Genomic DNA, 26,255 nt, shown 5'->3' on the forward strand with positions numbered 1-26,255 from the left:
TTTTACCATCTTAATTGTTTGGTCACTTCTGATGAAAAAAGAAAAAAAAAAGTTGTCCAAAGATACCGTAAAGCTGAAAACCTGAACAGCACTTTTTTTTTTTTTTGGCTAACTCCTTCTGGAATCATCTTTCTGCTTTGGCAGGTACTTTTTACAGGGCAATGAGGTTTCCCCAAATGGAGCCTTTCTCTGGGCTGCTAGGCTCTCAGTAAGGCAGGCCCAAACCTTTTCCCTTTCTCTCTGGAGAAGGCAATATGCATTAAGCTGAAACGTTACCTTCCAAAAGTGAGAAAGGGATTAGACTGCTGCTTCAGTTCTACGGAATTATCTGGAATGTTTTTTTACAAATGGTTGTAACATCAAGAACAAAAGTAATTACAAAATGTGTACATCACAACATGCTTTTAAAGACACTTTGCATTGTGCTCACATTCCCTTAAACGTTGTTCCCAAAGGTGCTCAGCCTCTAGCCCAACTGGAATCTCTGGGGAGAGGTAGAGACTGTTTGGCGAAAGGACAGGAGTAGCGGGTGGGAGAGGTGGCGAAAGGAGAAGCAGCCTTCCAGTTAAAGATCAGCCCTCCGTTTAAAGGTCAGCTTCGGGCAGGCTGGCCCCAGTAGAGTCGGAGTCGGGGTGAGAGGGAGGAGCAGCGGCAGGGCGGGGCTGGGGTGCTCTACATTTTATTCAGGTCAAGCAGAGTCTGGTTCAGCATCCTTTGTGTACAGAGGTCCTCCTCTTTGGTGCATTTCAGTTTATCTTCCAAATCATCAATTGTCTTTTCCAGCTTGGCTACTGTCTCTCAGCAACTCAGCACGAGTCTCTGCCTCCTTGAGTTTATCGGTAAGAATCTTTATCTCTTCCTCATATTTGTCTTCCTTTTGAGAGTACTTTTCTTCAGCAGCACTCAGACACTTCAGGTGCTGGTCCATCAGTCTGGTTTGCTCACCCATCTTTCGGCAACGGGACTCTGCCAGCTCCGCTCGCTCCTCTGTGCGCTCCAAGTCTCCCTCAATAATCACCAACTTGCGAGCCACCTCTTCATACTTCCTGTGTGCCTCTTCTGCAATGTGCTTAGCTTCTTTGAGTTGGATTTCCTGAAGTTCCATTTTTTCTTCATCTTTTAAGGCTTGGTTTTCAATAACCTTCATAACTCTCTCGCTCTCATCAGCAGCTTTCTCAGCTTCCTCCAGCTTTTGCAGCTCAGTGGCCAGGCGCTCTTGAGCTCGGTTCAGCTCCTCTTCAACCAGCTGGATCCTACGGTTTAAGGAGACCACTTCAGCCTCAGCCTGTTCTCGGGCCCATCTTTCTCCCTCCACTTTCTGCTGGAGGCACTTGGCCCTCTCCTCTGCATCATCGGCCTGCTGCTGCAGAACCTGGATCTTGCACTTCATTGCCTCGGTGACGGCGATTGCGGCCATGACAGTGGTCCCGGCCATGGTCCCCACCCAGCTCCTGCTTGCCTTCGGGTTCCTTCCTCCTCCGCTCGGCGTTGCAGCCGCTTGGTTCCTGCAGGGTTGAACTTGTGGCCCACACTAGGCGAAGAGCACGAGCAGTCGAGGCTGACAGTAGGAAGCTTGGGATCTCTGCTTTTTAATATGCTATCTAAGTTGGTCATAACTATCCTTCCAAGGAGTAAGCGTCTTTTAATTTCATGACTGCAATCACCATCTGCAGTGATTTTGGAGCCCCCAAAAATAAAGTCTGACACTGTTTTCACTGTTTCCCCATCTATATCCCATGAAGTGATGGGAGCAGATGCCATGATCTCAGTTTTCTGAATGTTGAGCTTTAAGCCAACTTTTTCACTCTCCTCTTTCACTTTCATCAAGAGGCTTTTTAGTTCCTCTTCACTTTCTGCCATAAGGGTTGTGTCATCTGCATATCTGAGGTTATTGATATTTCTCCTGGCAATCTTGATTCCAACTTGTGCTTCTGCCAGCCCAGCGTTTCTCATGATGTACTCTGCATATAAGTTAAATAAGCAGGGTGACAATATACAGCCTTGACGTACTCCTTTTCCTATTTGGAACCAGTCTGTTGTTCCATGTTCTGTTCTAACCCGCTTCCTGACTTGCATATAGATTTCTCAAGAGGCAGGTCAGGTGGTCTGGTATTCCCATCTCTTTCAGAATTTTCCACAGTTTAAGTTCAGCTGCTTCAGCATTACTTGTCAGGGCATAGACTTGGATTACTGTGATATCGAACGGTTTGCCTTGGAATCGAACAGAGATCATTCTGTCATTTTTGAGATTGCATTCAAATACTGCATTTTTGACTTTTCTGTTGACTATGATGGCTACTCCATTTCTTCTATGGGATTCTTGCCTACCATAGTAGATATAATGAGTTAAATTCACCCTTTCCAATCCATTTTAGTTTGCTGATTCCTAAAATGTTGACGTTCACTCTTGCCATCTCCTGTTTGACCACTTCCAATTTGCCTTGATTCATGGACCTAACATTCCTGGTTCCTAGGCAATATTGCTCTTTATAGCATCAGAGAGGTTAAAACGTCTGCCACCAATGTGGGAGACCCCTGGGTCGGGAAGATCCCCTGGAGATGGAAATGATAACCCACTCCAGTATTCTTGCCTGGAGAATCCCACGGACAGAGAAGCCTGGTAGGCTACAGTCCATGAGGTTGCAAAGAGTCAGACATGACTGAGTGACTTCACTTCACTTTACTTCCATCACCAGTCACATCCACAACTGGGTGTTGTTTTTGCTTTGGCTCCATCCCTTCCTTCTTTCTGGAGTTATTTCTCCACTGATCTCCAGTAGCATACTGGGCACCTACCGACCTGGGGAGTTCATCTTTCTGTGTCCTATCTTTTTGCCTTTCCATACTGTTCATGTTTGGGTGTCTCCTGAGGAGGTACAGGTCAGCAGTGGACTGCTGCAGGAGCAGGGGCTCTGGGTGCAGTAGACATGGGCATAGCATAAGACCTCTTGGAGGAGGTCTCCACTGACCCCACCAAAGAGCCACCAGAACTTACACAGGACCAGGGAAACAGACTCTTGGAGGGCACAAACAGAATCTTGTGTGCACCAGGACCCAGGAGAAAGAAGCAGTGACCCCACAAGAGACTGACCCAGAATTGCCCATGAGCGTCCAAGAGTCTCTCACGGAGGTGTGAGTCGGTGGTGGCCTGCTGCAGGGTTGAGGGCACTGAGTGTAGCAGTGCCTGCATGGGACATTTTGAAGGAGGTTGCCATTATCTTCATTACCTCTACCATAATTTGGCCTCAGGTCAAATAACAGGGAGGGAACACAGCCCCACCCTTCAACAGAAAATTGGATTAAAGATTTACTGAGCCCATCAGAACAAGACCCAGTTTTCCCCCTGTCAGTCTCTCCCATCAGGAAGCTTCCATAAGCCTCGTATCCTTCTCCATCAGAGGGCAAACGGACTGAAAACCACAATCACAGAAAACTAACCAATCTGATCACATGGAGCACAGTCTTGTCTAACTCAATGAAACTATGAGCCATGCCATGTAGGGCCACCCAAGTCAGACAGGTCATGGTGGAGAGTTCTGACAAAATGTGGTCCACTGGAAAATGGAATGTCAAACCACTTCAATATTCTTGCCTTGAGAACCCCATGAACAGTATGATAATCAGATAGTCTCTACTTTTCATTTCAAGAAGGAGGGGAGATCCTCAGATGAAAGGTGTGGGGGAGGGGCAGTGGCAGGGGTGTGCAATGGTAAGGAAAGTGACATGTATATGAAGTTGCTCCCTGGTGGAGGTATTTGGGAAAACATATCAAACATAAAAGTATGGTGAGCAGCGGTGAGGATTCAAATGAACCTGGAAACCTTGAAGTGGTAGTAGCACTAAGTCTGTGAGCTTAGCGACTTGCTCTTTTGATAATGGAATGTCTTTTTTTTTTTTTTTTTGCAAAAATAGGGAGAGAGCACAGGAAGGGAAGGAAAGTTAGATTCGGTGGCATTGAAAGAAAAGTTACCATTTCACCTGGTTACCATTATTTAAAAATGACTGTAATCACAAAATAGAAAAAAAAAAAAAACAACAACCTCATCAAATGCAGTTATTTTTAATAAAACCCTCTAACGACTTGAGGATAGAATAAGAGCCAAAAAACTAAAAACAAAACAGAGTTCTTCATAACAGATGAACTCTAATCATTTGATTTTTTTTAAATGGCATAACCCCCTCCCATACTTTAAGAAGCATTGCACAAGCTTTAATTGATTTAGGATCTTGAATGAACTGTTATATAATCTAATATGCCACAAAACTGACTGGAAAATGCGAATTTTTTTCCTTCATCAAAATGAGGCTGTGGCTTTCCAGTAATCCCAGAAGTGCTGTTTTTTGGAGGTACAGTGGGATGGAAGTAGAGAAATCAGAAGTCATGCATCCACTCAAGGTTTCAAGGTTTCTCTTAATACCTGCATCCTGGGAATTTCTGTCTGCAATAGAACAATCTGTGGCCTCTTAAATCCATGTATTTTATTGGCAAAAAGCCAAAGGAAGATCGGCTTCAGATCTGTTATTTAATGAAAACAGTCCTTAGGCAGATATTCACAGGGCAACAGGGACTCACATGAGGATGGTTTGGCGTAAGCATAGGATTCGCACTGAGGCTGGTTGGGAAAATCACTGCAAAGGAACCAAGGTCCCTTCAGTTGCCTTGAGGGATGTTTTTATTCGATTAGCCTCCAAGAAAGGCAATTTAGCCTGAACCTCTCAGTTACGTCAAGTGGAAATACTAAGAAATTCATCAAGAAGAAGGGAGTATCATTACGAAAATTAGTTTCCCATGAAACTCTTAAACACTAGCACGCTTCTCAGCGCTAGAAATGTCATCTTATCACCCATTAAAAAAAAAAATCGGTGAATCCATATGGCTCAACTTCTGCCATCATACAGAATCTGAGCATCTGTGTGGTTTCAACATTATTTCTTTAAATAATTTAAAAAATCATAAAAGTAACACTTACACATGGAAAAAATCCAAACATCATACAATGAAAAAATATTCTTCCCATCCAAGATGTATAAAATCACCACTGTAAATAGCATTTGAGTATCCTTGCCAAGCACTGTCTATAATGCTTGTATCCCTCTTTTTTTAGTCTATATACATTTCTGGGAGATAGTGACAGACAGGGAAGCCTGGTGTGCTGCAGTTCATGGGGTCACAAAGGGTCAGACATGACTTAGTGACTGAACAGTATTGTTTTGTATGGTGTTGACGCTTTCATTTAAGGACCTATCTTGGAAGTCTTTGCATAGTAATAGATAGACAATATTAATAATGATGATATTAATAACTATTACTTATTTTCTATAGGCAACACACTATAAGATTAACTTGTTTTATATTATTTAATCCTCTCAACAACTTTGTGAGTTATGTATATGTACATGTGAAAGTCTCTCAGTAGTGTCTGACTCTTTGCAATCCCATGGACTGTAGCCTGCCAGGCTTCTCTTTCCATGGGATTCTCCAGGCAAGAATGCCGGAGCAGGTTGCCATTTCCTCCTCCAGGGGATCTCCTGACCCAGGAATTGAACCCAGGTCTCCCACATTGCAGGTGGATTATTTACCGTCTGAGCCACCAGGGAAGTATACTTTATTGTTATTCACCATTTTGGAGATGAAAAAATTGAGGCAAAGAGAGAATACAAAATTTTCCACAGGTCACACAGCTCTGATATTCCATCCCTTGGTCTGACATCAGAGTACCTCTTCTAACACTGTGAGCACCATGCAGCCCTCTGCTTTATTCAGAGCACACACCACGTTCTCTCCATAGCTGCATAGTGTTCCATTACATGCACGTACATTTACTTCACCAATCCTCTATTGTGACCATTTCCAATTTGGAGTTATAATGAAAAAGCAGCAGTTAACACCTTAACCACTCACCTTTGCCCACATGCACAAATGTGACTTGAGAATAAATTCCTAGAAATAAAACTATTGAATCAAAATGTAAATTTTTTATGAATAGTATGAATTTCCCCTTCAGAGAATAATGCCAGTTTACAAACTTAACAAGACGAGGTGTGCTTATACATCTTAATTTTTATAACTACGCATATAATGTAAGCCATGCTATGAAAATACATCTGGAACTTAACTACTCAAATTTTGTTTATGCATTGGTAATTAGTTTGATGTATAATTTTCATTTTATATCAAGAGAAAAAGATATCCTTTTGAGTAGAGACCAAAAGAGCAAAACAACACCTTTCAAGTGATGAAACATCAGAGTCACTATATCTTAAGGTGTCTATGCAGGGAATGAAGTCTCATGCTTCTAGAGCAACCATGAAATCATATGCAGAGATGAAAATTCAAGCCACAATCTATTCCAATGCCCTCTTTTAACTGTGTGAGAAAACTAAGACCTAGGTATAGACCTTTCCCAAACACTTGTGGGGCCCAGAGCAACAGTATAGATAGAGGCCTATATACTATATCATTCTCAAAAATTCTCCAAGCGAGGCTTCAACAGTATGTGAACCAAGAAATTCCAGATGTTCAAGCTGGATTTAGAAAAGGCAGAGAAACCAGAGATTAAATTGCTAACATCCACTGGATCATAGAAAAAGCAAGACAGTTTCAGAAAAACATCTGCTGCTGCTGCTAAGTCGCTTCAGTCATGTCTGACTCTGTTGCACCCCATAGATGGCAGCCCACCAGACTTCCCCACCCCTGGGATTCTCCAGGCAAGAACACTGGAGTGGGTTGCCATTTCCTTCTCCAATGCATGAAGGTGAAAAGAGAAAGTGAAGTCATTCAGTTGTGCCCGACTCTTAGCGACCCCATGGACTGCAGCCTACCAGGCTCCTCTGTCCATGGATTTTCCAGGCAAGAATACTGGAGTGGGGTGCCATTGCCTTCTCTGAGAAGAATACTTCTGCTTTACTGACTATGCCAAAGCCTTTGACTGTGTGGATCACAATACACTGTAGAAAATTCTTAAAGAGATGAGAATACCAGATCACCTTACCTGCCTCCTGAGAAATCTGTATGCAGGTCAAAAAGCAACAGTTAGAACCAGACATGGAACAATGGACTGGTTCCAAATTGGGAAAGGAGTATGTCAAGGCTGTATATTGTCACCCTGTTTATTTAACTTATGTACAGAGTACATCATGCGAAATGCCGGGCTGGATGAAGCACAAGCTGGAATCAAGATTGCTGGGAGAAATATCAGTAACCTCAGTTATGCAGATGACACCATCCTTATGGCAGAAAGTGAAGAGGAACCAAAAAGCCTCTTGATGAAAGTGAAAGAGGAGAGTGAAAAAGTTGGCATAAAACTCAACATTCAGAAAACTAAGATCATGGCATCTGGTCCCATCGCTTCATGGCAAATAGATGGGGAAACAATGGAAACCATGACAGACTTTATTTTCTTGGGCTCCAAAATCACTGCAGATGGTGACTGCAACCATGAAATTAAAATACATTTGCTCCCTGGAAGAAAAGCTGTGACCAACCTAGACAGCATATTAAAAAGCAGAGACATTAGTTTGCCAACAAAGGTCCATCTAGTCAAAGCTATGGTTTTTCCAGTAGTCATGAATGGATGTGAGAGTTGAACCATAAAGAAAGCTGAGCACCAAAGAATTGATGCTTTTGAACTGTGTTGTTGGAGAAGACTCTTGACAGTCCCTTGGACTGCAAGGAAATCCAACAGTCAATTCTAAAATAAATCAGTCCTGAATATTCATTGGAAGGACTGAAGCTGAAGCTGAAGCTACAATACTTTGGCCATCTGATGCGAAGAACTGACTTATTTGAAAAGACCCTGATGCTGGGGAAGATTGAAGGTGGGAGGAGAAGGGGATGACAGGATGAGATGGTTAGATGGCATCACCGACCTGATGGACATGAATTTGAGCAAGCTCTGGGAGTTGGTGATGGACAGGGAAGCCTGGTGTGTTGTAGTCCATAGGGTTGTAAAGAGTCAGACATGACTGAGTGACTGAACTGAACTGATACTATATCATATTAGATAATATATTATATATTATAATTTTAGTTAACAAGCTGTTAAAGAAAATTATTCTATCTTCCCATTTTGATCAAGATAACTTTCAAGTCAAATATAGAAAGAAAGCTTGGACTCCTTAAATCAGAGGTTTTCAAACCTGAGCATTCATTCGAATCACTGGAGGACCAGTGACAACAAAGGTTGTTGACCCCATACCTGGACTTCTAGGTTTGATAAGTCTGACATGAGGCTCCTAAATTGCCCTAACATGACCCCAGGTGATACAGATGCTGTGGCCTGAGACCACACTTTGAATACAGTGCATCAGACTCCAGGTGGGCACACCTCTTGATGGACAGACTCTATGCCCCATGAGGTGAGGCATAGCTGAGGAGAAAGACCACAGTGGTCCCTCTAAATCAGGCTTTCTCACCCTTGGCACTACTGACATTTGATGCCAGGTAATTATTTGCTATATGGGGCTGTCCTGAGCACTGTAGGGTGTTTAGCATCACCCCTGGTTTCTACCCACAAGATGCCAATATCTCCACACCACTCCTGGACTGCCAATCAAAAGGTCTACTGACAATTCCAAATGTCCCCTTGGGGCAACCGCTGGTTGAGAAACACTGCTCTAAGTCCTGGGCTCCAGCACAAGGCCCCTCTGCTCTGGATCTAAAGGCAGTACTGCACACAAATGCAAGAGATTTTCACTCCAATTTGCTTCTTGAAATGTGTGGCCATAAGACACAAATAAAAATTGTATAACATAAACCCACCCCACTTCTACTGAAATGAGAAGATACAACATACCTAGGATTCCAAATCATCCTGATATTCTGAAAGGAATTCTGTAAGGCTTAGGTGAATAATCAGATCTCTAGATTATTTTTGTCCTGTTTTTATCTGTCCTATTTTTTTTTTAATCTGTTTAATCTGTCCTATTTTTATCACATTCTCAGGTTACTTGGTATTTAGTAATAAGGCATATCTTCCTTGTGTTACAATTATGTTAGGACCGATTACCTAAAAAATGAAGCTCAGCACAAACCCCTTAAAGTCGAGGGCTTCTTTACTTCTGACAGCAACACAGTAGCGCAGGACTTACCTAGACTTACCTTCCATTGCAGTGGAAGGACAAGGACTGCTCTATAGTATCTGTTGCTTGGGGAAAGCATGAGTCTTCGACCTTGGGAACTGATGGTTAGTCTTGAAATATAAATGCCTTGTGTGGTGGATATATTATTTGCAATTCTAAATATCCTCTTCAGAACTTGGAAAATTTCTATTAACTATTTTATATCTGATTTCAAAAATCTTTTCTTATACCCTGTCATGTTATTATCTCTGTTTGGTTCCTATAGATAACATGTTAGTAGTAAAAGATAGTAAAATTATTTTGCCAGGTAGAAGGATGGTTTAGAAATACTGATGGAAAGGCATCATGAGTTTCAAACACATGCCAGTGAACATGACTATAGAATCATTTGTCTGGTTAGATAGCTGAGCTTATGCTTTATACAACAAAGACTGCCATCAACAGAAATGTTTCAAAGAAAACCATAAAGTCTGAATTATTTTCCCAGTAAATTAAGTAGTTAAAAATATTTTTATTGTATGTAATCTTTACTGAAAATATATATTTTCATTCATTTGTCTACCTCAGAGGTAGAGTATAATAATTGTATTAGGCCATGATTTATAGGTAGAAGTGACAAAAACCATCTATAAACAAGAAGAAGAAGTAATAGATTATAAAATTAAATTATAACAGGTTCATATTTCATAAAATAAATCAATGGAACTAAATAATTCATTTCTAATATAAAGTTATAAAACTGTACCTATTAAATATGCATTATCATTTAATATAAATTAAAAAATAAAACTAACACATAAAGCACTATTTAAAATAAACACTGGTAAAAGTATAAAAATAAACCAGTCATAAAATTTTAAAGTCATTTATTTGATCATCTATAAGAATTCAAACTTATAAAACAAACTCAGTAATTGGTGTCAGACTGTAAGTATATTTTTGAGCATAAGTACATACCTCTTTCAGAATCTATAGTAGACCAAGTATTTCCTTCTAGCTATTTTATCTCAAAAAAAAAAAATCCCATTTCTTTTTTGATACGTTGGAGGAAAACTTTGGGGACAGTTATATTTTTTCTTTTTTAAGAGACAGAGACTCAGTATTTTCTTGACAGCAACTTATTTAGTTGTTTAGAAAGTGTTTCCTGTTTGTCTTTGCCTTCTATCAGTTCATGAGTGTAGAGATTACCAGGTTTAATTGTAATATGCCATTTTTTATTCCACTGGTTCAGAAAGTCTGGGAGCCAAGGTAGAATTTATTTTTCTAATAGGATCCTTGCTATGTCAATTGCTCTTTTCTCTCTTATCTCGAGATCATAGGTATATAGAAAGTGTGTGCATGCTGTTCAGTTGCTGAGTTGTGTCTGACTCTTTTTCAACCCATGGACTGTAGCCCACCAGGCTCCTTTGTCCATGGGCTCATCCTGCAAGAATACTGGAGTGGGTTGCCATTTCCTCCTGCAGGGGATCTTCCCTATTCAGGGATCAAAACTGTGTCTCTTGCACTGGCAGGTGGATCCTTTCCCACTGAGCCACCTGGGAAGCCCACAGAAAGTGTACCTTTACTCAATTCAAAATGTTAAGACAGACTATGATACTGGGTATGCTACAGTATAAAATAACGCAAATTTCAGGGCTTAAAAAAATTCACTTATTACATCAACAAAAAAAATGAGCATTTTAGAACCCAAAATAGTGACAGAATAGCTCAATATCAAAATGTGGAAATGCAGTCAGCCACTAAAGCGATGGGGAGGACCTTTAGGATAGCTGGTGCCTGAGGACCAAGTACGTTCAGGACCCTCCATTTCTCATATCCACTTCCATCAGTGAGAAGGAGGGAGAAGAGATGGGAGGGTGGTTTTAGTGACCTCCAAGTGACTTTTCCACAAGCTAGGGGACAGGCTGTCTGCAGCTCTAAACTCAAATCCATTCATCTTTGTGACCAAAAAGGAGTCTTTTTGCCAATGTCTACTTAAATCTTATTGAAGGACTTTATCACAAAACCAATCACTGTTGCCCAAGAGTGAGGTTCTTTGATTCGTCCAGCTTGAGTGAGGTATCACCTACCCTTCTACCAATCACTGAAGTCAAGAAAAGTGGATCATGTCTAAAGATGGCAGCTCCCTTTTGGATCCCAAGGATCAAATGGGAACTAAAGTAAGTCCCCAAAATTAAGGGATGCAGGTCCCCAAGGAAGGGAGGAATGCAGAGAAGCAGCACAACAAAAGTCTGCTCCAAGTGACTTCACTTGAAATTTTTAGTTCAAAAGATTATTATGCCTCAGAGTCAAGATCTACATGTTAGTTTGTTAGCTTTTGGAAGATGTAGGAAGGGTACACAATTGGGTAGAAATTAGACTTGTGTTCATGAATGAAATAATGGGTTAATACTCAGTATTAAGTAAATTTGCTTTACTCAGTGCTGAAGGAATATCACCCTAACAGAATTTAAACAAATGACATAGTCAGATGGACAAGGATTAAAACTGATAATTAATAAGGCTAATATGTTAGAATGGAAATTGAGGCAGCACATTGGTGTTATATCAGATAGAATGGCCCTCTCAAGGAGCTATTTTACATACTTTAGTGAGAGGAACAAATTACAAATATGTGAAAAAAATAGTTTCTGATACTGGTAGATGCTGTGAAGAAGACAGTGGAAGCAAATAGAGAGTACCTTGGTAACTGTGAAAGCTGCTCCAATGAGGGTTGTCAAGACCTTTGTAAGCAGTTGATATTCAAGCTGAGACATGATTGATGAGATGGATGTGATCCTGTTAAGGTCTAGAGACCAGCTTTCTGAACAAAGTAACAGTGAAGCCGAGGCATCTGGGATGGGAATAAGTTTATAGCACTGGAATATCAGTAATAAGGTCAATGCATCTAAAGTTTAGCAGACAAATGCAAAGTGCTAGAAGATAGGTCAGAGAGGGAGGCAGCTTCCAGATTATGCCTTGTAAGCCAAAGTAAGAAATTGGATTTTGATTCCAAACTGTACAAATTAAAAGAAAAGACCAGTGGGTTTGGCATTTAGATAATATTGCTATAAACTCTGTCTTGGGAGTAAAAAGCAAGCCAGATTGCAGTAGGTTTCAAAGACAACATGGAAAAGTCAAGTCATCTCCGGGAATCTCTGGTACAGTTCCAAAAGGCACAGGCTGCCATATAAGGACTTTTAACAGAGATAACACAGGTCTTTCTGGTCAATTTCTGATGGATTCTCAAGATGTAAATCATGTTCTTATCTACCTAGGACCCATTCATATTCATGCCCAACAGCAATATGTAATGATGACTAGAGAATCTGATGCCCCAAAGACTTCAAAGAAATTGCTTATTCCCCATTCTAAGACCTTCTTGCTCACAAGTAGCCCTGTATTTTTGGTGGAAAGGTGTGTTTTGACAGTACTTAATTCTGGAGAACTCATGGAAACCATCTTTGGCTTTACAAATCCTGATGTGAGTCCATTTTTAATGATGAACATTTTTTATCACAAAATGGAAAGTAACAGAGTAAATAAAAATGTGATTAACCCAGGATCTTACATAGTTTATAGTTAATAATGGCAAATTTCCCTACACCACTGAGAAGTTTCCATTTCATTTCATAAATTATTCATTAGCCCAAAGGAGACAGTTTGAGATTCAGTTTGCTAACCAATAATCTGAATTCTTGGCATAGCTTGCTAATAGTGATCATGTGGACATGCTCTTAGGACAACTGGTAGGCTCACCTTGCTCTCGCTTATTAAAGCTTCATACCTAGTGGTCTCATTTGTTGTTGTTCAGTCACTCAGTTGTATCTGACTCTTTGCAACCCAATGGACTGCAGCATGCCAGCCTTCCCTGTCCTTCACTATCTTTCAGAGTTTGCTCAGATGCATGTCCATTGAGTTGATGATGCCATCCAACCATCTCATCCTCTGTCACCCACTTTTCCTCCTCTCCTCAATCTTTCCCAGCATCAGGGTCTTTTTCAATGAGTCAGTTCTTTGAGTCAGGTGCCCAAAGTACTGGAGCTTCAACTTCAGCACCAGTTCTTCCAATGAATATTCAGGGTTGATTTGTTTTAGGATTGACTGGTTTGATCTCCTTGCTGTCCAAGGGATTCTCAAGAATTTCTCCAGTCTCAAAGTTTGAAAGCATCAATTCTTCAGCACCCAGTTTTCTTCATGGTCCATCTCTCACATCGTACATGATTAATGGAAAAACAATAACTTTGACTATATGGACCTTTGTTTGCAAAGTGATGTTTCTGCTTTTTAATATGTTGTCTAGGTGGGTCATAGCTTTTCTTCCAAGGAACAAGTGTCTTTTAATTTCATGGCTGTAGTCACCATCTGCAGCAATTTTGGAGCCCAAGAAAATAAAGTCTGTCACTATTTCCATCATTTGCCCATGTATTTGCCATGAAGTGATGGGACCGGATGCCATGATTTTCCTTTTTTAATGGTGAATGTTAAGCCAGCTTTTTCACTTTCCTCTTTCACCTTCATCAAGAGGTTCTTTAGTTCCTCTTCGCTTTCTGCTGGAAGGGTGATGTCATCTGCATATTTGAGGTTACTGATTTTTCTCCTGGCAATCTTGACTCCAGCTTGTGCTTCAACCAGCCTGGCATTTCACAAGATGTATACTGCATATTAAATATGCAGGATGACAATATAAAGCCTTGATGTACTCCTTTCCTAATTTTGAACCAGTCCGTTGTTCCATGTCCAGTTCTAACTGTTGCTTCTTGACCAGAATACAGGTTTCTCAGGAGGCAAGTAAGGTGGTCTGGTATTCCCATCTCCTTAAGAATTTTCCACAGTTTGTTGTGATCCACACAAAGGCTTTAGCATAGTCAATGAACCAGAGGTAAATGTTTTTCTGGAATTCCTTTGCTTTTTCTATGGTCCAACAGATGTTGGCAATTTGATCTCTGGTTCTTCTGACTTTTATAAATCCAGCTTGTATCCCTGGAAGTTCTTGGTTCATATACTACTAAAGCCTAGTTTGAAGGACTTTGAGCATTACCTTGCTAGCATGTGAAATCAGCACAATTGTGCAGCTGCTTGAACATTGCTTGGCATTGTCTTTCTTTGGTATTGGAATGAAAACTGACCTTTTCCATTCCTAAGGGCATTGCTGAGTTTTCCAAATTTGCTGGCAAATTGAGTGTAGCACTTTAACAGCATCATCTCATGGAAGATTCTTCTCATGGAAGAACTTAAAAAATATTTCCTCTTCCTTTAGGATGCAGCAACTTTTCTGGCAAATTATTCTTCTTGCTCGCCCCAGTAGAGCATATTTCAGAGAATTTTACATTTACACATTGGACTTTATGATTTTCTTCTCAGCCAGACAGTCATATAACCAGCAGCTTCTTGGGAATGTGTTAAGAATTTTTTCCCCGTGCCCAAACCACATATCTGCCAGAGAAGTTACGAAGCTACATGTAAAAGAAAACAGTGTTTTATGGATTTGCTTCACCTGATTTCTACTTAGAATAAACCAAGCATGTACTTATTACTATGTGACTTTCCAAAATGAGAGAAACATTTGGATCATGGTCCTGCATGATGAATTTGCACCACCATTACCACCTCCTCACTGCTATTTACTTAAAAATCCTACAATGATAAGATCACTAGGTGACCTTTTTATTTTTTTTTTAAAGCCAAATAAGTTTGGACTATTTTCCTCAACTGGTAGGGCTGCTATAAACTAGCTCATCTCTCTTTCTTGAAATTCATATCCTTATACATGCTCTTTCATGATAAGATCACTAGGTAATTAAGACTTGCCACATAACTCCCATACAAGGCAATACTAAATGAGGTTTATGTTTGAGAAGCTGGGTGACCACATCAATCATGGCATGTTTACTGAAGAACTGGGTGCCTCATCAGATCTACTCCTCACATCAAAGAGGTCTTTTGCCCTTAGTTGGACTTACATCCTAGCTCTGTATTTTTCTGCAACCTAGCAAGTTCCTTGACTTTTCTTATCATCAGTTTCTTCATTATGTAAAGTAGAAATAACAATACTACTTGTCTTATAATAATGTAGATAAATTGAGATAATACATATCAAGTACTCAGAACAGCCTGGCATATAAGTAAGGTTGGTCATTATTATTCTGTGTAAACTATTCTGGGAAATAAATGAAGAATCAAAAAATGTGAGTGATATATATCATTGTAGAATTAAGAGAGCTATCATGTTGTATTGATTTTTAAGTAACCACAGGAAATTTAGGGACAAAAGAAGTCAAGGGGATGAGAAAGGCTTCATAGAAGTCATGAGGCTTGAGCAAGGCCCTGAAGAATTTGAATAGGAAATGTAAAAACAATCATCTGTGGACCCAGAGGCAGCAGCAGGAAGGAATGTGCCTGTAAAGCACAGATAAAAGACCAGTCTGGAAAGAGAAGAAGAATGTAAAAGGATATGAATTTGAAGAAAAAGAGATGATCTAGCTTATAGCAGGCCTACCAGATGAGGAAAACAATCTAAATTTATTTGGTTTTAAAAAAATGGAAAGAAAGAGGACTTTTGACCAAAAATAATTTATTTCTGTCTCTCAAGAGTCCCTTGGACTGCAGGATCAAGCCAGTCAACCCTAAAGGAAATCAGTCCTGAATATTCATTGGAAGGACTGATGCTGAAGCTTAAACTCCAATACTTTGGCCACCTGATGTGACGAACTGACTCATTTGAAAAGCCTCTGATGCTGGAAAAGATTGAAGGCAGGAGAAGGGAACAAAGGATGAGATGGTTGGATGGCATCACCAATGTGATGGACATAAGCTTGAGCAAACTCCGGAAGACAGTGAAGGACAGGGAAGCCTGGCAGGCTGTAGTCCATGGGGTTGCAAAGAGTCAGACATGACTGAGCAACTGAACTGAACTGAAGGCCCATTTCCTCAATCATAGATGGCCATCTTGTTGTGTCATCACATGATGGAAGGCTGGAGGGAACTCTCTGAGATCTCTTATATAAGGGCACTAATTCCATTCTTGAAGGCTCCACCCTCATGTACTAATCACCTTCCAAAGCCCCACCTTTTATCACCATCACATTGGGGTTAGGATTTCACTTGGGAATTTAGAGTGGACATAAACATTCAGTCTATAGCAATTGGACATGATTGTACTATAGCAGGTAGGCCTTTAATAGAATTCAGTCATGGAATAGTGAGAGCTTTCAGGGAAATAGAGGCACCAAAGATCTCCTAATGCTATTTCCCTCACCACGCACTGCCCATGTTTCTTTGCTTCTCTTTTTGGCAAAATTGCTCAAAAAAGTTCTATACTTACTGTCTTTTGTTTCTCTTTTCTTATCATACTATCTCTCAGGCTTTTGCTCCCTTGCTCTATTGAAACTGCTCATGTCAATGACATGCATGTTGCTGACTAATAGTCATTTTCAGTCCTTATTTTACTTCTCAGCAGCATTTGATAGAACTGACCATCACTTCTTCCTTTATAGACTTTCCTCACTCAGTTTTCAGGATACAACATACTCCCACCCCACTGGTAATTCTTTCTCATCTCCTTTAGCTTGCTACTTCTCTTCTCTGATCCTCTTAATGTGAGGGCTCAGCTCTTGGTCTTCTTATCTTCTCTCTATACATTCGCTCTCTTGGCCACCCAGATCAAAAAATGAACAATATCATTTTTGAATACACTGAATACTCACAATCAAAGATATGAAAAAGTGTTGGTGAGGAGATGGAGAAATCTGAACTCTTCTGCATTGTTGGTGGAGTATAAGATGGTGTGGCCCCTTTGGAAAACAGTTCTGTAGTTATTCAAAAGTTACACAGAGTGTTACCACTTGACCCAATAACTCTAGTCTTAAGATATATACCCAAGGGAATTGAAAACATATGTTCACACAAAAACTTATACATAACTGTTCATGGTAACATCATTCATAAGAGCCAAAAAGTGGAAACAACCGAAATGGCCACCAATTGATGAATGGATAATCAAAAGGTGGTTCTATCTACTCAATAGACTACTATTCAGCCATAAACAGGATTGACAAACTGATACAACATACAACATGGATGAATCTTAAGAGATTATGCTATGCTGAAGAAGCTAGACAAAAAAAGCATATATTGCATGATTCTATATGTGAAATGTATACAATAGGTAAGTCCATAGATACAGGAAGTAAATCAGTATTTTTCAGGGGCTGAGGAGAAGAAATGGGGACTGACTGCTATTGAAAATGGGGCTTCTATTTTGATGAAAATACTCTGTAATTGGTGATGACGGTTACAATAACCTTGTGAAGATACTAAAAACAACTGAATTGTACACTTAAACTGTGAATTTTATGGTATCTAAATTATATCTTAATTTAAAAAAAACTACAAGGCTTTGAGCTTCCTTTTCATAGTTTACAGGTACAGGCCCAGCATCCTGGGCTAGATTTATTACTACAGGTGACTGGATCTGTCTTTGAGGTTCATGGAAGTCAATCAATAAGGAAACCATCCTGGATTAAACAGTTCATACATGACAAATGAATTCTGAAGTTAGAAACTTTGTCCTGGGAATACACATTAGGAAAAATTATGATGTGAATCTTATATCAGGGGCTATTAGGTAATACAATAGATGCTGTCTTTGCAGTTTTGCCTAAGACACAGAAACATTCTTTGGAAGGATGTTTCTTCTACTGACCAACTCTAAAGGATTAGGGCATAAAATCAAATTGCAACTAACTCTATAAAGGAATTTTTGCCAAAATAGTATAGCCTATTTCCAGATGATCTAACTTTTATAAAGATAAGCTGATGAGGCCAAGAGACACAAAGAATCACATTTCTTTAGACCAACTTCCCCAAATACCAGATGTCTCAACTGAACATTTGGCAAGCATTAGGAGGCAGTCTAAATTCTGATTTGTATTGCTGATTAAATAAATGTCCATATGTTTTTGATACTGGATACGCAGGTAGCAAAGTCAATATACTGTCATGAGAATTTAGGGGCTTGATTTATACCCTTATCCAATCAAAGAGCCATCATACTTCCAGCTGGGGTGAACTCCAGAGATACCTACAGATGGAGGTAAAATGTCTTTCAGCTTCAGAGGAGAACTCTGAGTCCTCTCATTTGGACAAGCACTTAGTTGAGAGTCTAGCATTTCTGCTGTTAGACATGGGAAGCATAATTTTGGTCTGAGAAAACTCTAAGTGCAGGTGTTTTTAATCAACTGCTTCTATCATGAAAGCATTTCAATAGAATCCCTGCAAAACGTGTCACTTGGTGTAGATCTGCATTTTTAACAAACTAGCTCCAAAATATACCCCCTCAAGTAGATGAATGATCTCTTTGGATTTAAGGTATGTTTGTTTTGGATACTATACTACAGTGCTTTTCTCTATAAATGTTTACTGAATGAGTGAACGATTTAATGAATCTATATTATATTATCAAGGTAATATTAGAGTTGAATATTTTTCTTATACAATTTTAATAGGAATGCCACGCTATAAGTGAAGCTTTCTCAGATGACAAAAAGATTTTCCTTTTAAAAACTGATTATTTACTGATATGTCTTCCCCATTATGTTATAAGCTCTTTGATGATGTTATTCACCTTTGCATCCTCCACACAATGCCTACTCCTGTGCAAGGTCCATAAGCAGATGCTCAAAAAACAATAGGAGAAAGATATGGAATAGAACTAGTTGGGATTATTTTTTACACTTCAAGATTTGGATGCACACTCTGTTCAGCAGTACCAAGGCAGGTCCATAGAGTGACTACTCCACCCCAGAAGCTAAAGGAGGACAGCTCTTTCCTCTCTCCTCTCTCTGACAGCTGGAGTATAGGTCAGTGACTAGTCATGGCCAAAGAGACCTTAGTAGTAGGGACTTTGGATCTGGAGGGAATGACTCAAAGATGCAGGATTACTTAAGTGTTAATTTGAAATACCAGTGGCAGAACTGTGAGTTTGCAGCACAGCAACTGGTCTCCAAGCATAGTGGTAACCACAGCTTCCTAAGTATCCTAGTCCCATGGTAAGAATTTGGCCTTGTCCTGCCAATGATCTTTATTCCTGCCCCAGCCTGACTTTCTAGATATCTGTCAATTCATGAGCCACCCATGTACACTGAAGAGTAAATTCAAAGGCAATCCAAAAGTATATTAAAAAAGAAACCTAATATTACCTTTTGTACTCACTTCCTTGGAAGATGAATCACTTCTTACCCCTTAACTCAGGCATATAACAATTATGGTTTTTCAACCATACTGTGCTCTCTCAAATTTTCCTATCCCTCCTATGAAATACAGTTATCTTTTAAAAAATCCAAACGTCTATCTAGATTTTAAATATCCAAGATATTGCAAAGATTTTCCCACTATGTTAAAGAAATGAAACAATGGAGTAAAGAGATTTTTTAAAACTCCTATATACACACAATAGCCAAAACCAGAAACCACTAAAATGAATACTTCATCAATGGATCAATAGATTTAAAATAAGGGGCTTCACTGGTGGCTCAGTGGTAAAGAATCTGCCGCCAATGCAGGAGACACTGGTGCTATCCCTGGTCCAGGATGATCCCACATGCTGTGGAGCAAATAAGCCCATGCATCACAACTACTGAGCCTGTGCTCTAGACCTAGGAGCTGCAGACGCTGAGCCCGCATGCTGCAACCACTGAAGTCCACATGCCCTAGAGCCCATACTCTGCACCAAGAGAAACCACTGCAATGAGAAGCCTGCACACAGCAACTAGAGTAGCCCCCACTTGCCACAGATAGAGAAAGTCCATGCAGCAACAAAGACGCAGCACAACCAACAATAAAACTAGATAAAGCAATTTTTTAAATATGGTGTATCCACACAATGGAATATTATTCAGCCATAAACAGAAATAAAACACTGATACATGGATGCATGAAAACATTATGCTTAGTGAAAGAAGTCAGATAATGATGATGTTTCCACAACATTATGAATACACTAAATGCCACTGAATTGTACACTTTAAAATGGTTAAAATGGTGAGTGTTATGACATGTGTTTTTTCCACAATAAGAAATTTAAATTTAGTATCCCCCAAATTAGGAGAAATATAAAGCAGAATATTTTAAAAATGATTCCTTCTGTTTACAACAGAACAGAGTGGCTTGTCAAGAGAATTTTCTGGTTATAAAATCTTTGTAGTTCCAACTTTACCTTCGAACTCTCAGTGGAGTTGTGTCATTATGTAATCAGGTTTCCATATTAAGAAATTACCCTGTGTCTGGCGAGAGGAAAGTAACGCTCTTCCAAAAGGCATTTAATTTATCTCTGATCACAATCACAACTCCTTTCATTTAGACACAATGAGGAAGTTGTGAAAATGAAGTACCGTTTAATGGATCTTGACAAATATAATTTTTCCACTCTGGCAAAGTTTAAAGCTCTCTTATTACAACAGTTACTCAATTTTCCAAAGATGTAGGACTTCACATGGGAAGAATAGGCTGAAGATGCTAGTATTTACATAATTCTTCAAACTGGGTTAACAAGAATGTGCTGCAGGTTGCTACCCCATAATTAGATGGCTCATTATTGTAAAATATTTCAAGTTTGCTCAGTGGAATACTGGGAAATGACATTAACTCAGTCTTTTACTCTAGAATTTTATAACGTTTTATTTCTATCATTTCTATATTTCCCCCAAACCTCACATTCATCATCAGTAAAAGAAAAAAATATGTGTGTTTATATGTTTAATTGTATAAACACACACACACTCACACATATATTCTAAGACCTTTCAATTATTGTTTTCCAATCCCAACAGAACTAGAAAAGAAAGCCTTACACACCAAGAATCCCACTTTCAAAGTATTGATTTCAGTGTGTGTGTATCAAAGCCAGAGTGATTGTCTTTTCATTCTAACAAGCAAAAATGGTGAACTCTTTCCTGATTTACATTTTCTGCAATACATAGGGTAAATTGAAATACCAGCAACTTCATGTTCTATTTCTCAACTTATTGAAAAATGTGTGTTGCTTAAAAATGCATTTTCAATACTCTCTTGGGGGAAAATTGCAAGATTTCTCCATCAGATTCCTCGGAAGAAACCATCTTAATGCTTTTATAAATAACAAAAGAATTTCATTTCAGGAGTCCTTAAAATACAATCATTTCATTTACTTTTAGAGGCTTTATTAAAGTAGGTTTTCAACCCACACTCTTCAGAGCAGGTGCCTGTAATTAAAAACAGCCCTCTCACCTGATCCATTTCCTGTGCTTTTTGGGTGTGAGAGCACTAACTCACCCGGAATTCATAAGGAAGACATTATTGCCAAGTCCCATGAAGCCCTCTGAGAAATTCATCAGGGCTACAAACTACTGACCTTACCCTAAACCCATCTGCTTGCAGGCCAGCTGACTCAGGGTCTCTTGCCAGCCATCCGCACACACGTGGTGTTCCATGGCAGATCTGCGAGCCATCAGGAATGAGGAGTTCACGTTTGCAGAGAGGGTCACTGAGTGGGGAAAAAAAGGAGGGGCACTCTAATTTAAAACATCTCTTCTCATGAAACCACATGATAACATGGCTTTATTTTACTTGCAGACATTTATTTTTATTTCTTTTAGCTAAAAACTATTTGAATTCTTCCGCTCTGCAAACCATAGTGATCACCACGTGGCAGAGGACTAGAAAATGAGTTAGATGTGTTGTCTGCCCTCCAAGAACTAGAGACTCAGGGAAATGGACAGGCAATTCTCAACTTTTTATTATGAGTTAGAAGATGGCCAGAGGGTCCCATTCCCATGAGTTTATCCAATGATTTGCAAAAGAAGGAGCTAGTTGTAACGTCATTCAAATTGTTTCCTTTCAAGAAGGTCTTTGAGAATGAAAATGTGTGAGTGATGTTAATTTGGGATTAATGTGGCATATGGGCTAATTCTTCTTTTATAAAAGAGAATCCTCTGTACTTCATACACCACAGATAATTTATGGAAACATTGCACAATTAATGACAATACATTTCATAATTATGATTTGGCCAGATGATGCCAAAATAAGGACCAAGGGAATGGAAAGAGGGATAAGTGTAGGACGACAGAAAGAACCAAACTCAAGATTATAAACTGCAACACTGGAACACCAGTGGGAGATGCCTTTAAGTCCTGTGCATGGAAGGTAGTAGATAGACAGAAATCTCATCTGGATTTGGAGCAAGAATATAGGGCAGACAGAAAGGCCACGCTAATATCTTATTCCAGGTAGTGTCAGTGATATAAGAATGACCAACTATTGATAAATGTTAAAGTTGAGGGATGATAGAGTTTAAAATTATATTCATATGGAAAGTTATATGATCATAAAAATTTGAACCCAAATATTTTCATATGTAAGACACACAATAGAGAAGTAACCTGGGGGGATGTGTTCTGTGAGTTGGAAACGGCATTACAAATCATGGATGACTGCTTTTACAGTAGTAAAGTAGAATAGATGAACTTGGTTAGTAAGATCCATAAAACCAGTTAGGATTCATTTAACTTAAATGGCTGCCAGGCGTCAGAGCAGATGGCAGAAACAAGCAGCTCACCACAGTCCCACTCATCGGAACTGTCTATGCAGTCGGCTTCACCGTCACACCACCGGTCACGTGACACACACTCGTGGTTTGCACATTCTAGCTCATCAGCTTGGCAAAACGCTGGTAGGGGAACAAGAAGGGAGGAGACAAACATTTTAGGAATGGATGGGATTTTCACTAACAGGCATCTCACGGTTTGCCAACAGGTGCATCAAAGGAGGAAAAGATGTGGTGGCCGAGGCCTTCCAGTAAGAGTCAATACAGAGGAGCAAAGCTGGTACGATCTCATTTCTGAGATGTCCACCCACACAAACAGCAAGCATTTAAACAGCTCTACTATCTCCAAGTGACTAAGCTCTCTAGTTCTAACCACAGGATTGAAAAAGTGGCACCCAGAGCAGCAGAAATCCCAAAGATGACAGCACAGAACTAAATTCTGAAGTGGCTTGAGCTGAGCACTGGGCATGAGCAGACTGGAGTCACTCTAGGATGAAACCCAGCTCTGTCCACATATATGGTTAGTTTTATCTTTTTTAATCTCTAGTATTAAGTGACTCTCAAGTCACACACTAATCTTCTCTTGGGTTTTTAAAAACTATAGCCAAACTCCTTAATTGCCTATCTAACATCTATTACTTTTCTTTCTCCTTTCTTAAGGGAATCCGATTTTTATTCAGGCCTCCACACCAGCCCCTGTCCAGGGAAAGAATCCTAAGTCGTTTAAATAAGACATGGCATTTTTCTCACTACAATTGTATTTTCCTGAGTACAGTTATTAGCCCAGGAGCAAACATGGCATCTCAAATCAGCGTTTCGGCTTGTGGTTTTGTAGGTTGTACTTTACAAGGTGGTTCCTGACCAAACCCTGCCATCCAAGGCTTCGTGTCCTAACCTGGAAGAGAAGTGACCCGGAAGAGACACCTTCTTTTCTTATTGGTTCTCCCTAAGGATGCTTCTAGACCAATATCATCATGCATATGTTTTACACATTTGATTGTATTTGGCATATATTTTTCCAAGTGAAGTTTTAGTCAAAAAGTCTGAAAATACAAAAAGCTTTTGACATGTATTTCCAAATTTCTCACTTATCCAAAATGAGGGGTAATTAATGTTTAAAATAAAATGTCAAAAAAATAAAAATAAAATAAAATGTCACATTGACAAATGCCCAATAAGTACTTACAGCAGTTTTTTTCATCCATGTTATCAGGGCAGTCTGGAAACCCATCACAGATGACTGTGTGCTTCAGACATTGTTTACTGGATGGACATTCCCAAAGATCTCTCTCCTTACACCCTGGAGACAAAAGGAAAGGTAATTTGCAATAGATGTGAAGGTGAAATAACTATGGCTTTGATCAAACAAAGTAAAAAAAGAATGACAATATAAAGGGAGGATTTCTTTCTTCTTAACAAGTTTTGACTCCTGTATACCATGGAAAATGTAATTTTGAAAGTATAAATGCTTGGTAATCTCCATATTGCATTATACATAGTACATCTCTTCCAGGAGAAGATCAAAAGTGACATATGGCAAACAGGAAAAAAATGAAAAAGCAACTGTACAGTAACGTTCATCTTTTGCTGTTCCTTTTGCTTTCTGAGCCAATTTGCCAACACATACAACTCATCTCTAAAACGATGAGCTACACTTTTAAGCAAATATGCCCAACCTAGTGATCTAAATGTATATTATCTTAAAATGTAATTTCAATCAACAAATGGTAATGCCATCTGTGTTTTAGCCAAAGAGGCAACTCCTATGCCAAATATCTACAAAACTAGTTTATGAGCCAGGTATGAAAGCCATTACCCTCAGTAATGTAGCCAGAAATCTAAGATTAGAAACTATCTATTGTATGAGAAATAAACACAAAGACTATAAGCTTGAATGGTAATTTGTCTATAAAATAACAAGCTCTTGCAATGAACTTAATAAATGTCATTTGATTCACAGATAGTGAATTTATATGTTCGCTAAAACATGCCAAATGTCTAATTGTTCTTGCCACTCAGGTTGGACCCATGACTGTCACCATGTTGTGAGGGTGTGGAGGAAGAGACCACATATATTCATCTTCGAGCATCTTGACTCCCCTGCCTAGAATGGCAGCTAGCCCTCAGTAGACGCCCAACACATATGAATTTTAAATGGAACTTTATTTCATGTAAGAAACAAAAAATCTCTTGTTCCTAGAAAAAGGTAGTTTAGTTTACAGTGAATGAAACACCAAGCAGTGATGAAATAAGGAGTGTCTTTAAAGACACTATTTCTCATCAGCTGCTACTGCTGCTGCTGCTAAGTCACTTCAGTCGTGTCCGACTCTGTGCGACCCCATAGACAGCAGCCCATCAGGCTCCCCCGTCCCTGGGATTCTCCAGGCAAGAACACTGGAGTGGGCTGCCATTTCCTTCTCCAATGCATGAAAGTGAAAAGTGAAAGTGAAGCCGCTCAGTTGTGTCCGACCCTCAGCGACCCCATGGACTGCAGCCCACCAGGCTCCTCCGTCCATGGGATTTTCCAGGCAAGAGTACTGGAGTGGGGTGCCATTGCCTTCTCCGATTTCTCATCAGACCTGGTACAAATCATTCAGAGAAATGGCATGGATGATTGACTCAAGTTTCTTGGAGTCCCTCATAGGAAAATAATCTGCTTTAAAAAAGAATTTTCATTGAAAAATTATCAAAATAAATTCACAGAAGAGAGATTTTTACTACGGGAAAAGTTAGGTTTAAAGTGTTTCAGATGCTTAGCAGGTAAAGAATCCACCTGCAATGCAGGAGATGTGGGTTGATCCCTAGGTCACGAAGATCCTCTGGAGGAAGAAATGACAACCCACACTAGTATTCTTGCCTGGGAAATCCCATGGACAGAGGAGCCTGCCAGGACGCAGAGTCAGACACAGCTGAGCAACCAACCATGCATGGTCGCACCATTCAGGGCCTCCCTGGTGGTCCAGTGGTTAGGACTCTGCACTTACACTGCAAGGAGCATGGGTTTTATCTCTGCTCAGGGAACTAAGATCCCACATGCCACACGGTATGGCTGAAAAAAGGTGGGGGGGGCGGTTAATGAAAAGTACAATAAAATATTTTTAAAATAAAGTGCTTCATCATTCAAACATATAGGACCCTGGGAGAGTATCTGACCACAGAATTGTATAGGAAATAAATAGTGAGAATCCTTCACTAACTATCCGGAATTGTCTTAGGCCCAGGGACATCTATTCTAAGAACTCATGGGGATATTATTTGGAGTTTTCAGCTAACCGAGAATATAGACGTCATCTGGAATGTTCTGACAATGAGACTCTCATCACAAACGACACCACTTGCTAGCAGATGATGAGAGAAAACAGCATGAGTCTTTCTGACTATTCACAAGAGTACAGAGAAGAACCTGAACACGTGGAATGAGCTGAGAAAAGACCACACAAGTCAACCCACTGGTCTAGAAGATCTGCATCCTCACTGAGGGTAGTAATAGGAACTAACACTGATTATCCACCCTAAATCCACATTCTAGATAATAGTTTTAGTTCTTAACACCACAATGTCAGAATTACAATCATCATTTCCTAAGTGAGGAAACTGAGAGTTAGAGAAAATA

The 26,255-nt window shown here is 39.7% G+C and overlaps 1 protein-coding gene and 1 pseudogene across 3 annotated transcripts in view; both read right to left on the reverse strand.

Moving 5' to 3' along the window:
* Positions 1-26,255, reverse strand: part of CORIN (corin, serine peptidase) — a 300,354-nt gene that overhangs the window by 38,350 nt on the left and 235,749 nt on the right. For all 3 annotated transcript variants that reach the window (XM_061420084.1, XM_061420083.1, XM_061420082.1), the window contains 3 exons: positions 23,829-23,942; positions 22,655-22,765; positions 21,454-21,580 (listed from right to left, as the gene is read on the reverse strand). In XM_061420084.1, the coding sequence (XP_061276068.1) occupies positions 21,454-21,580; positions 22,655-22,765; positions 23,829-23,942 (352 nt within the window). The remainder of the gene's footprint in view (positions 1-21,453; positions 21,581-22,654; positions 22,766-23,828; positions 23,943-26,255) is intronic.
* LOC133249517 (tropomyosin alpha-3 chain-like) lies at positions 523-9,728 on the reverse strand (annotated as a pseudogene).

This window comes from Bos javanicus, chromosome 6 (genome assembly GCF_032452875.1).
Source record: "Bos javanicus breed banteng chromosome 6, ARS-OSU_banteng_1.0, whole genome shotgun sequence".
Lineage (NCBI taxonomy): Eukaryota > Metazoa > Chordata > Mammalia > Artiodactyla > Bovidae > Bos > Bos javanicus.